Source organism: Akebia trifoliata, chromosome 3 (genome assembly GCF_017979445.1).
Source record: "Akebia trifoliata isolate Shusen 1 chromosome 3, ASM1797944v1, whole genome shotgun sequence".
NCBI lineage: Eukaryota > Viridiplantae > Streptophyta > Magnoliopsida > Ranunculales > Lardizabalaceae > Akebia > Akebia trifoliata.
In genome coordinates, this window is record NC_141377.1 from 45,669,746 (window position 1) to 45,683,647 (window position 13,902).

General features: G+C 35.2%; 1 protein-coding gene across 2 annotated transcripts; it reads right to left on the bottom strand.

Moving 5' to 3' along the window:
* Positions 1-260: 260 nt before the first annotated feature.
* LOC147407338 (putative receptor-like serine/threonine-protein kinase At4g34500) lies at positions 261-10,254 on the bottom strand. 2 transcript variants are annotated; one of them, XM_086435853.1, is made up of 7 exons: positions 9,456-10,253; positions 8,071-8,175; positions 7,830-7,952; positions 6,798-6,968; positions 6,538-6,667; positions 4,353-4,562; positions 261-551 (listed from the first exon to the last, which is right to left on the bottom strand). In XM_086435853.1, exons 1-7 carry the CDS (start codon positions 10,037-10,039, stop codon positions 447-449), a joined length of 1,428 nt encoding a protein of 475 aa, XP_086291979.1. In that variant the 5' UTR covers positions 10,040-10,253; the 3' UTR covers positions 261-446. The 2 variants fall into 2 exon arrangements, with proteins under 2 accessions (XP_086291979.1, XP_086291982.1); XM_086435856.1 differs by lacking the exon at positions 261-551 and having other exon boundaries at positions 580-4,562; positions 9,456-10,254.
* Between the last annotated feature and the right edge of the window lie 3,648 nt (positions 10,255-13,902).

The following is a 13,902-nucleotide window of genomic DNA, read 5'->3' on the forward strand; positions in this document are numbered from 1 at the left end:
GGGAGGAGGGGCTTGAGCCCGATTGCCTTTGCAAATGACTTGCACACATTTTTGGATGCAAAATCTATCTAGCTTTCTTTTTGTTCTCTTCTTAAAGCATGCGTTCCTGAATTCGAATAAGTGCGTACTTGAATTCGAAGACAGTTTCCATAGCACAAGGCATAGTAGTAGCAAGAAAAGAATTTCTAGGAAATTCAAATTCTGAGTGATCTCACATATCATGAAACTGAAATGCATTAAAAGGTGTACCTGTTATGAGGTGTAATAAATAAATTATGGGTAAAAATTGAAATGTTGATACATGAATATGAACAGAAAACATGAAATGATTTCCTTCTACTATAATTTGATAACAATTTACAGACTACAAAATAACAAGAGATTCTCATATACCATTCAGTAAAACTATATCATAGCTTTTAACCATCTTCACATGTCGGTATCTATCACCTCCCCCCTTTAATCTTGGATGGAAATGGAATGCTGCTATTGATGGCCATGGGATCTGCACGCGGTGAAAGAGAGGCAGTATCTCGGGCTGTTCGGTTTTCCTGCAAAACATGGAAAAATCAGCTCACCCAACAACACCAACAAAAAATAGCTGAAGAAAAAGAATGTGAGATGGTATGAGAAACTAGAATGGATAGGCAACACAAACACTAGCTGAAAATTTGAATTATGGCTTTGCAACCTGGTCAACTTTAGATCTGATACAATTACTAGATGAATAAGAAACTAGAATAGAGACACCAAAATAAATTTTTGATGCATATGGACATGACACTGCTTTCAGCAAGCCCAAATCAAATACATGAATGATAAATTTTCGTTTCAATTCCTAAGATGTGAAACTAGAGTAGACAGACAAGAAGATTAAACCACCAAATAAAATGTGTGTTTGACTGTGCTTTATGTACGCCACACATTTTATTCATGAACGAGATTTTTTTTTTTTTTTTGTTGACAAGTCATGAACAAGAAATTTTTGGGACAGAATGCCAACATCAAAATTTTGGGATAAGGATTTGATGGTGATGAAGTGCCATTCTATAACAGATCTACCTTGGAATGCACTGATAAGTAGTTATTGGACATAATTTTCCAATGCCCTAACAGAATGAGCTTTTACATTTTCTCTATACGTGTGAAATTTTTAAAAAAATAATTAATATTAAAAATAGATAGATTAGAAATAACAATCAAGTATAATCCAATTTTCAAGTTTTAAACCTGCATAATTAAAATTCCAAGTTTTAATCCTTTGTATTAATAGTAATATAAAATATTATTACTTATTTTTAGCCAGAAAGGAATATTTTAAATTTTAATAATAAATTTTTTTCAGTACATATTTATTTTCAATAAATTTTTTAGTTTACAAAAATTTATTTATGAATCAAATTAATTCAACAAATTTCTATGCAGATATTAATATTTTATATTCAAATTTGTTTCTGAATGCTCCAATTATGTTGCATACCAGCAGGAACAAATAAATAGAACTGGAGAAAGATTAAAAAAAGAAAAAAAAGAGAGAGAATTAGTGAAGATAGACAAAAAAAATAGGAAATACAGTTAATACATAAATTTTTTTAAAGAAAAGAAACAAAACAGAAAAAATAGTGTGATGCGAGCATGCCTCAGTCAAGAGAGGTCTCAATTACCCCTCACACTGAGGCGTATGCTGCCTTTTGGATTCCTCTTTGTCTGAGTACTACACCTCAGCTGATTTTACATTTCTTCCTTGCACCTCAGAATTTTAGTGAAGCACGTGCCTCAAGGCATATGCCTCAAGCATGTGTAAAAATGCATTGTTTTATACCGCCCTAAACAGAATGAAATATCCACCTTCTTAGAGTCCACAGGTGAACATAAGAACTGATTTAAAACAGCCCAGAGAGGTGATCTTGAAAATATTACAATGAATGGGCTTCTTTCTTGATAGTGCCCTAACAGAATGAAACAATACACTTTCCCTATTTGCATTCCAAGGAGGAACATCTCTGGATTGGAAAACAGTCCAAAAAAGTGATCTTAACAATGCAAGGAATGGATTTCTATTTGGACCAATGGTTTAAATCCCCCCTGCCCAGTGCACCTTACACCACTCAAGCACACACACCAAAACATTAACCGATGGTCTGGGTTAGACCAACATTCTTTTGGGACAGCAGTAAGAGCACATTTGCAGCACAGGGCAACTTCTAATAGGGAAAAGATGAAATTTAGTAATGTGCTAAGGTATGCAATACCACATGAGCAATTACTTATTATATATGAGGATACTTTGGTGTATGGTGACAGACAAACAATTCAAACGAAAAGGAAAATTTTCTACGATGGTAGTGAGAGCAGTTATGCTTTATGGAGCATTATGTTGGGTAATAAAGAAGAACCATGTTAATAAATTGAGAGTAGGAGAGATGAGAATCTTGAGATGGTAAGTGCAAAGACCAAGAAAGATAAAATTAGAAATGAACACATTTGGAAATATATAGGAGTAACTCCAATAGGCGATAAACTAAGATAAAGTCAGGTGAGGTGATTTAGGCATGTTTCATGAAAAAGCCTGTTTACAGCCCCAGATAGAAGAAATATTCAAGTTGAATGCCTTAAAAGAGCAAGAGGAAGACCTAAAAGAACGTGGATGGAGAAGTTGAAGGCAAATATGAACTCACTCTAAATAACATAAGATTTGACTTCTGACAGAGTGGAATGGAGGAATGAGGATCTGGTTAGCCAACCCAAAATCTTTGGGATAAGTCTTTTGTATGTACAAGGATACTTTGGTGAACAGTGGTGACAAGCATCAATGACTCACACTCGCAACATTTTTTTTTTACTTTTGACAGGAAAACTAGACAAAAGGCTATATTAAGGCATTAACATTGACAGTCGAGAACCACCTCAAATATTTTATTTTCCCACTGGCCATTTAACTTGAAGATGGTAACAGTCCACCCATGATACAAAGTGCCGGATATTGTAACCATAATAATTCTAATATGTAAAACGTATGTTCAGGTGGGTGGATGGATATATATATTGAAAAATAAATATTATATTAGTTCAAACAGGAAATATTTATACAATGCAAAATAACTAAAAATAGATTAATAATCATATAGATAACAGATGAATGGGGAAAATAATATTGCCAAGTACATTAAATGCTTCACAGGCAAATGCATGGATTTTGGCATAAATTTGTGAAATACTCTAATGCATTTAATGAGCTTGGTATTATCATGTCCAATAAATATTAACAGAAAACTAGAAAAATGGAAATTAGGATTTATCCTATTAAGTGTAAATATGACCAATATGGCACTTGTTTCAAATGGAGTCTCTTTGACTCTTTGTTCATTGCGCATGGACAAACTTGCATCAATATACAGAAAATATAGAAATATGAGCTACTGTATAGAAACATAGAAGTTCCTTAAAAAGAAATGTCTACTGATGTTAAATTTTCAAACAGCAGGAATTTATTTCAAAGAAATATTTTCCTAGGATTTATTTCTCTAAATTGGATATACAGAGTCTGAGTTGGGATCTACAAGTGTCAGGGAAGAATGAGGTGAAATTCTACAGAACCTTGTTGACAATGTTTTGAAGCCGTCTCCAAAAGGTAATAAAGATTGATACGATCAATCTAATTAAAAACTAGAATCATAGACATACATGTTAGAAGGAGCATGCAGATTGAGGCCTCTAAACGAGAGAGGAAGACCAAATGGAACTTGGATTGAGATAGTGAGAAGATCTGATGAACCTTCAATTAAGAGACAACATGAATTTAGATAGAATTGTAGGGAGGAACGACAGTTATTCAGCCCAGCGCAGACATTTGGGATAAGATGACTTTGATGATTATTTAAAAAAATTATAACCCAACACCCACTGTACTGACACTTGCCTTTCTAAAAAGCAAGATAAGCAAGGGCTCAATGAGGGGCTAAGTTCTTATTTAAATCAAAACTTAACAAGTTATTACCAGCCTAATTTTATGTTATTAATACTTTTGAGTTTCTGAGGTACCCAAACTCTAATAAGTTAATTCAATTTTTCCGTACTTGATAGAACTTGACCATTCAATTGGAGTACCCACTTATCAATATTTCTGGGCCAAGTGAACTCACCATGTTTTTAGTGTCCCAACCACACAACCACAACCTAGATGTGCAAAGCATGCTTGTAAAGATCAAGTGTAAACAGCATCCTAACAAAATCAAATTATTCACAGGTGCTAAATAACCAGCAACTACATTGTAGAGCAGTTGAAACAGACATTTAAAGCACTTGTAACAAAAGTGAAATCATAGAAAGAAAATTATGGGAATTGTACTTACAGTACGGAATGGAAACTCATCTCCTTCAAGCATGTGCACCACTTGTCCCATTTTAGGTCTTTTATTAGCATCCAGATCTATACAGCGGAGGCAAACAAGTAGAGCCCGCTTCAAAGCTCTTGGTGAGGGATGGACTTCAATCAGCGGGTCAACCACTGCATCTCCACGCCTACTTACTACCATACCTTTGAACCAGTCAACCAAATTCACCTATAAAAGCATCCGGTAAAATGTTTTAGGTCACAGATACAATGGAGGCACAAAGATATATATATATATATATATATATATATATATATATATATAGGGTCGGGTTCACTTGCCAAATTGTCAACCAAAGTTTCACAAAATTGTTAGGGTTGTTGGATGTAATAAGATCGATGGCGCAGATCAGGTTGAGATCGCAATAACCCACATGAGTTTTATCTCACTCAATTTGCAAACACCTCGCCGATATCCCACTGACCCAATAAATTTTTTTCCCATATTTCTCTCTTCTCCTCTCTATCTCTTTTGTAACTCAAACCCTAACCCTCTCCCCTCTCCATTGTGACGACGACTCAATACTGCTGTTTCCAGCCATTGTGACAGCGAGATTCAGGCAAGCTCAAATAATTTAGAAATAATGGTTATAAATGTTTAGGGCTGCAACTTGGGTGGGTTGGAAGGGTTGGAGGGTCAACCCAAGTTGTAGAACCCTCAACCAGAGCTTAACTCAACTCGACCATCGAGTTAGAGCTCATTTACCCAAGCTCAACCCGAGATCGAGCTTCTAAAATCGGGTTGAGCGCGGGTTAGCCCACATTAGGTAAATGTGGGCAGGTTGGACGAGTTGGGCTCATTTAGAAAGCTTAATTTCATTTTAATCAACACATAAATTTTATTTTATATCTTAAAAAAAAAATACAATATTAAAAACAGAATCACTAGTAAATAAATTTGCACACAACCTTAAAATCCATCATTTAAATAATATTTAGACAACCCATATTAAATCAAAAGCATCAATGACTAAATATACAGCATCAGGTTTGAGATGAGTTGGGTTGCCTGGAGCCTTAACCTGAGCTCAACCCGAATTCAATTTGGGTTGAGATTTCCTAACCCAAGCTCAATTCATTTTCCATATAACCCAACCTCGGCTTGCCCATCAATCCAGTTGAGCCTGAGTTGAGTTTGGGTTTGCAGCCCTATAAATGTAGCTTTTTTCGATATTGTGAGGTGGATTACTTGCAACATTCAAATGTTTGGATCAATCATATCTACTCAATGGTAGGTTCAGGATCTGCCATGAAATGTACAATCTTTTACGACTAAAGGTTGACCTGATTGTGATTTATTAACATTTTTTCATCATTTACAACAGTTTATCATATCGTCCAGAAGAATGTGAGACGGCAAATACTTTATGATCACTTAGAATTTTATCCTAAAATATCAGAACACTCCATTTCAGATTGAGGTGGGGATGTAATCTTTGCAAATGGCAGAGGGGTTTAGGTTAGGGTTACAAAAGAGAAGAGGAGAGGAAAACAAAATCAGATTTTTGTTCTTTTTTTTGTTTTTGTTTTTTATCGTTTGGGTTATTCGTAGGGAGGTTTGTTGTAAATTCCAAATATTTTGAGTGAGAAAAATCACACGTGGGCTATTGCGATCTCAACCCAATCTGCGCTGTTGATCTTTAAACATCCAACGGCTCTAATACTCCATTTGGGGCTTTCGATGGGAATTTGGCAGGTGAACCCGACCCATATACATCTATATATGTATATATATTCTGGATCCAACATGGAATCAACACGTTTATCCTATGTGGCTTAAAAGTTTTGGATTGAGCTGATTTTTTGTGAGGATTATCTCTATGGTGAGAAGATCATCCTCACAAAAAATCAGCTCAATCTGAAACTTGTAACCAATCATAAATGGTTTAGAAATTGTGGACCACCAATTTTTTGGTAATTTTTTACCAAAAAATTGTAAACCACTTTTGACGGACTTAGAAGTTCCAGATTGGGCTGGTTTTTTGTGGGGATGGTCTTCTCACCATAGAGATCATCCTCACAAAAAATCAGCTCAATCCGAAACTTTTAAGCCACATAAGACAAATGTGTCGTCTCCCTAACGTTGGCTGCCGAATATATATATAGATAGATAGGCACACACAGAGAGAGAGAGAGAGGATAACCTCTCCAGGTGCTCTGGCATAATCAACAGGGCTCCTTCCCGAGATTATTTCCATGAGTAGAACTCCAAAACTATACACATCACTCCCCTCACTAAGCATACCTGTGCTTGCATACTCAGGAGCTACACATCTGCATCAGAAGAACACTAAATATTAGAAAGGAGATAAAAGCATAATGGAGGCATCAATTGTCTATATTTGGAGGCAACTAACTAATGACAAATTTTGCAATTGTTTTGGGTGTTCAGGAAAGTACAAACCCAAATGTCCCCATTACACGTGTTGTCACATAGCTTGCATCAGATCCTAAAAGCTTGGCCAATCCAAAATCTGAGACTTTTGCATTCCATTTTTTATCCAGAAGAATGTTACTGGATTTGACATCTCGGTGCACAACTTTGGGTTCTAATCCTTCATGTAAATAAGCTAATCTGAAACACAAAGATATGCACCAGTTCAGAACAGAAAATCTCTTTCTTAAAAAGAGCAACACAAATCAACCTTTCTTCTCAAGAGCTGGGCCAATAAACAGATATCCAAAATGATAGGTAAGAAAAAACAGCTCGAGTTCTTAAAAGATACCAAACCTATATGACAACGTTACTATGAAAGACGGTCATTTAATCGGAAAGTTAATAATTATGCAATTACATTTACAGCAAAACTTTTGAATTCCTAATCAAGGTTTAAAATGTTGAAACTCACTCAGATGAGAATTTTGCTCTATTGCATTTGTAAGGTTGTGAAGGATCCAAGTAACCACCTTATTGTAATCAAAGTCTTCATGCAGTGCATTCAAGGAGTTTCAAAGTTAGTTACTGAAGTTTCTATAAGTGTTCATCAGGGTACGGAATTATCATTGAGTAGACAATTAACAAAACTGCAAGTATGGATAAAGCTGTTCTTATGTGAATGGCTCTGAATTTTTATTTTTTTTATAGGACATGAGAACAACAATCCACATGCCTTACCCATCTAGCTAAGTTGGCTCTGATCTTAGTGGGAAAAAAGTGCAAGTTCCCTGGTTGCATTTGCAAATTTGATAGAAACATCTCCCAAGACTATATTGAAACAATCTGCAAATATATAGTGCAATTAAATAACTAAAATTAACACATGGTTTCTCCGAAAATTTCCTCATTAGGAAAAGTAGGTTGGTCATTAAACTGATAAACACTTGAAAACATTTAAGAACAGAATACATTTCTCTTCGTTTTCACCATTCATGTAAGCATGATACATACAAGACAAGAAAAGGACTGTGAAATGAGATAGTAGACAAAAGCACATACCCCTTTGCTATCCCTAGTGCTATCTTCATTCGAACGTCCCATGTAAGAGGACTAACAGGTCCCACATCACCATGCAACCATTGCTCCAAATTTCCATTATCCACATATTCATATACGAGCATCCTAACGATGAGTTCAAGTTCCAAATATATCACAGAAGAAAAAAATTATGGAATCTCCGTTAATTAATGTCCACATACAGAAAACATAATACAAGAAAAGATCTTAAAAAAGAAAGTACCTTTGAGCACCATCAGCACAATACCCAATAAGACCCACCAAGTTCTTATGCCTTACTTTTCCAATTACTTCAACTTCCACCTTGAACTCCTTCTCTGCCTGACCCCTACAAATAATGCGGCCACAGAGAATAAGTTTTTAAAAGGATAAGCAAAGCAAAGTAAAACATGCAAATTTCTCAAACTAGGCTAATTTTGTTAATTCACTTGTTGACTATGTAACCAATTCTTGAAATTTTAATGAGATCAAAAGCAGTAATTCGACAGAGTGATTGAACTTTCCTTCTAAAATGTAAGTAACAGTTATTGGACTTTCACCATCAGTCCAGGTTTGAGCATTAAACCATCTCAAACTTCATAAATGAAAATAAAAATGGGTCATTGTTAGCAGGGAGAAAGCACAAACAAAATCAAATTCTGAAAATTAAAACATTTTGACAAAAAATCACCTTCGAACATTAAAACATTTTGACAAAATCTAATTCCTTTCCCAATCCTGTTCCCAGGGCAGCGCTCAGTAGCAACCTCTCTTTGCAACCCATGGAAGTCGGGGTCTTGCTTTCCTATGCACCCATTTCTCTTGCTCGATGGGATATTAAGAAGAAGCAGCAGCCTCAGATGAGGAGATGGCCAAAGATCTATTATCTGTCCCGTTTCCTTTAGCAAGATCCCTCGTTCCACCCCTAACATAGTAATAGCTCATTCCTTCTAATTCAGTATTAGAAGCTCTAAACCTAAAGGCAAGGAGCTACATGACTCAGGCTTATACATCCAGAAAGTCCAGTGGCTACATCTAGCTATCTGAAGCTAACTTGTCCTTATACCACTAGAATAGATAATGGAAGGAAGTTTTAAAGACAATTTCAGAAAAGAATACAAAAATGACTCATTGTTAGTAGGGAGAAAGCCCAAACAAAATCTCATTCAGAAAAAAAAAATCACCTTTTTTTAAGAACTGAGCGAGGATGATAAACCATCTTTCTTTCCTGAATTTCAGCATTTCTTGTGTTTCTAATATTTTTAACTTTTCTTAAAGTGAAATAGAGAAAAAGAAAAAGTACAAAAAGCAAGATTGAAAGACTCCAAAGATGCACCACCAAAGCAATTCACTTGATCAAAGCGAGAGAAAAAGATGATCGAATCTACTAACCTTCACGTTTCCTCATACTTCTTGGTAAGATCTAATGTTACCAACAGAAATAACACACTCCAGATTTACCATTTGACTACTACCTTTAAAATTCTTATGAATTCAGACAGTTTTTAATCCGATCGATTTTAAACGATATTTATAATTAAAATATAGAATAAAACTATATTAAAAAAAAAACTAAACAAATCGGAATGGATCTAACGTGCGCCAGGTAGATAAATAACAAATACTCACTTCTTGTTGAGAAGGTTCTTCACTGCAACTACAGAACTGTCTGGCAAAACTCCTCTGTAAACAACTCCATAGCCTCCTTCACCAATCACATTTTCTTCAGAAAATCCACTTGTCGCGATCTCCAGCTCTCTCAAAGTGTACCATCGCCCCCAACCGATATTCGGGACCTCAACCGATACAGCCGAAGATGAGCTCTGGCTACTACCCGAAACGTTACTTCCTACGCTCCCAATCCCGATGTCAATCACCTTATCTGCATCTGAACTACCGAATCTTTTCTCCTCTTTCACTGTATCCGAGATCTTAGAGTTCTCCACTGGATCCGAAGCTTTTATCTCTAAGATCTCCTTCGAGATCACTGGAACTAAATCTGAAACGTGTTTCGTGCGCATTCTACGTTTCATTGAGTTACGATTCGAACGAAGGAAGATAAGAATCAGAAGAACAAGAACGACCAAACAACTGACGAAGATTCCGATCACGAAATAGAGTTTCAGACCGAGAATCGGCGTTTTCTCAGAGAGCCTATGAGCTAGAGAATTGCCGGAATTCTGGACGGAGGAGTCTTTTTCCGCAGTCGCCATTGTTTCCGGCGAGTAGGTAAAAAAGATCGTCAGACTAGTGGAGAGAGAAACCTAAGAAGTCTCTGCATTTTAGGAAAGAATAAGACGAGTAACCGTTGCAGAGAAGAAAGAAGCATCACTGATTAAAAGATCTATGAATTTGAGAACGTGACGCATTGGATGTTTGCTACGAAGATTGAAGGAAAGCTGCAGTCTCAATCTCAATCGCTATTCAACGGATTCTTAGTAAAGTAAAGAATAACTCATTGTTTTATGGGTCGAGGTTTTGGAGAATATTACAGAAAGTGCCACTCCGTTTGGGGAAACGGAGACACCTCCATAACTCGGTTTTCGGACCGTCTCGGACGAGTCGAATCCTAACGAGACGACTTTAATGAATTAGTAAATTATTATTATTTTTTCTCTTATAAGCTTACGCTACGTTAATATAGTTACAATCTTTTGATCTCGTTCAAAATATTTAAATTCTTCAAATTTGATCAATTCTCCTTCTCCTTTGGGAAGGTTGGACATTTTACCCAAATTGAAGACCTTCCATTTGTATAAGATAGGTTTCTAGTTATGCGTTTGGATAGAGTTTCTTGACGACTTCTGCTCTTGCGGGGAGTTAGTAAATGTTTGGATAAGTTTTTACTTTTGTGCAAAGAGATTTTTGCTCTTATGGGGAGAGATTTTTTGCTCTTTGTTGGGAAGTTTCAAGAATCTACTCAAAATCTCCTCACAAAAGCAAAAAATCTCTCCACCCAAGAGGTTATTCTTGCTAAGGTTAAGAGTTAGATGGATTGGCTCGGTCTCAACCTGATTGATAAACAAGCTTGGGCAGAATTATATAGAATATGAGTTGAGCTTGGTTTAAACTAATACAACTCTACTATAATCCAAGTTGAAAAAATTTGTTCAACCTAAACCCAAGACTACATAATATAATAAGAGTCCACATTAGGGTGCCTTGAATACATCTTGGAAATAAGCATTTGAGAGTTTTTTTAGGATAATGTTATATCGTCTACTGACTTTGTTAGCACTGAGCTGATGTGTTGATGTGCAATAGATTTTTCTTTTTTTTTTACTTGTGTCTTGAAGAAAAAATTTGTGATTATCTGTGCATTGCAATATGACATAGTGTTGAATGCAATGTCCAACGAAATTGGTGTAGCACAATTCAAAATAATCAGGGCATTTTTATATGAAAATCAATTCTCAAAGTGTATTTAATGCATTTTAATGTTCCCCCATACGGCATGTTAACAAAATCCTATAAGGGGGTTAACATGTGCATAAGGGCACACATTAAGATGCATTAAATACACCTCCAAATTTTATTTTCCTATCTAAGATGCCTAAAAAAATTCCTTCAAAAAATACCCTCAAATGCTTATTTCCAAGATGTATTTCATGAATCCTAACTTGTACCCTTAGAGCATCTCAAATTGGCCTATAAGGACTAATATATATAAGGGGAGATATCCGAACCTTACTCCAATCAATCTCTATTTTAGAGAAATCTCTTCTATATCACTGTTCAAATTTCAAATATAGAGATTTATAAAATTTTAGAAGGGCCTCTCTAAATCATTATTCACAGTTTTAAATACCTATTTTATCCCAATTTTACATAAATGTTATTTTTGACATTCTCTTTACATGGAATATGTTTAAAATATCATTTTTGTCTCTTATTCTTTTCAACATTTTCAAGTAAATGAATAGTATTTTAAAGGAGTCGGTGGGAGTTCAAAATAGATTAGAGGTGAGCGTCTTCTTCAAATTTGAAGAAGATGCCAATTTGGAGGGGAAATGTAAAGATGTGGGTTGGAGATGCTCTTAGAGCATACTTAAAAAAAAAAAAAAAAAAAACTCATTAAAAAATTAACTAATGTTTATTTGGTATCATCAATTCTCTCACTCCTCTCATTATCATGGGAAAAATTAATTCCTTGATTCTCTTTTAAATTTTCATGACAATTTTGTAATTTTTCTAATATTATAAAATTTTATTTTAGTCATTGGTCCAAAACAAATTAATGAATATATGTTTTAAACTTGGTTCATTCTATAGTCTTTATTGAACATCTTGATCAAACAAACAATAATAGCCAAGTTATATGTTTATTTTTATTTGGCAATAAATGGTGCCATGCATTACTGGACCACATGTCATGTCCATTATCGAACTTGGGTGGGGGCCGGGGTCCAACCAGAATACGAGTTTACATGTAAATAGTAATAGATAGTAGTGGAAGGTTACAATAAATGTTTCAAAAATCAAACTGTTGGTTGGGCCAAAATTTTGTCAAATTAGTTGGATCATGACTAGACCTTGGTTCAATTTGGTTGAACCAACTTACTTTTATTAAATAGATTTCTAAGTATATGTACATTTTCCCAAATCATCTTCAAGTTGGTTTTTTTTTTTTTTTTGGGAAGGGGGGGGGGGGGGGGGGGGGGGGAGAAGGGGAAAGAACTGTCGAATTACAGAAGTTTTTTTTTAGTGAGATTCTTAATTGGTTGGCTTTGGTCAAGTGTCCACACATTACAACACAAGGCTTGTCTCCACGTAAAACACAATCCACCATAAAATTTTCTATGATCGAACAACACAACCCATGGAACATGCACTTTGAGTGTAACCTCCTACCTAATGTGGCTACAGTACACCTTATTCAATTTGGGAAAAATTTGCCTCCCATGGAAGTAGGTAGATTGTTGGATCTTCTGTTAGGTTTTATAAGGATTGGGACTAATAGAAATGACAACAATATGAACTAACATGCATAATGTAGGTGTAAGCAAAATAAATCATCCCAAGTTTGGGAACTACACTTACCATTTGAAATTTTTTTCTAAATTTTGGTTTCGTTTAATCATTAGCACTGGTAGATCATGAAATATGAACTAGGGAGCACGTATACAAAGTCCACAACAATACATGCAAATGTTGATTAGATGAGCCATGACAGCTTGCCACACGTAGCCAACACGTAGGAAAGATAGTGTGTAAAGATTTACGGTGGGCACATGTCCGCATCTTTAAAAATGACATAAGCAAGATGCCATGTGATACATTCAGTCCATAGAAAATCTTATAAATAGGCAACAAACAAAATTAAATGTACGCAATTTCTTATGAAATTAACCAATTAAGACTAACTTGATCGTCATACAATTGTAAGGATCTCAGGAGAAAAGAAAAAGTGGAAGAATCCTAGGAGGTAGAAGATCAATAGATATTGTAGCCTACAAGTAATGTTTAGGAGTGTGTTTGGGATGGTTCCCTGTGTTTTTAAGATTTTAAAGTTTTGTTTGACAATAGAAAAACTAAAAATGGGTCAAAAGCTTTGGTTTATGGCAAAAATTTCCCTGAAGTATTTTAGGTTATTAAATCAATGATCTTGAAATTTAATTTTTATGATATAATTATCAAAATATCTATAAAAAAAAAAAAAAATACTTCTTGTAAAGGGAATAGACTTAAGGCACATGAACTGTCTCTCGAATCTATGAGAAAGAAAATCCAAATAACAGGGCCAAGGAAGGACTCCTGCGATTCCTAAGTCTAACCTAACCCGATGGATATCAACCTACCCAATAAGAACCATGGCATGTACAAAGTATCACCTAAGTCAAGGAGCCATCATACTAGTGTAAGATATATCTTTTTGATTGGGCTACAAAGGAATGGAATGCTGCGGCATTTTGGTCATTTGAAATTATTTTAGCAACGGTATATACGAGGGTTCTTTTGTAAATATATGGAAAATGAGGTGATTTTATTTGTTGGGAGTTCCGAGAAAAAACGGAGCGGAGGCTTTAATAAAAATTAAAATATACATTAATGTCATTTTAGCAAAAACCGTGAGTTT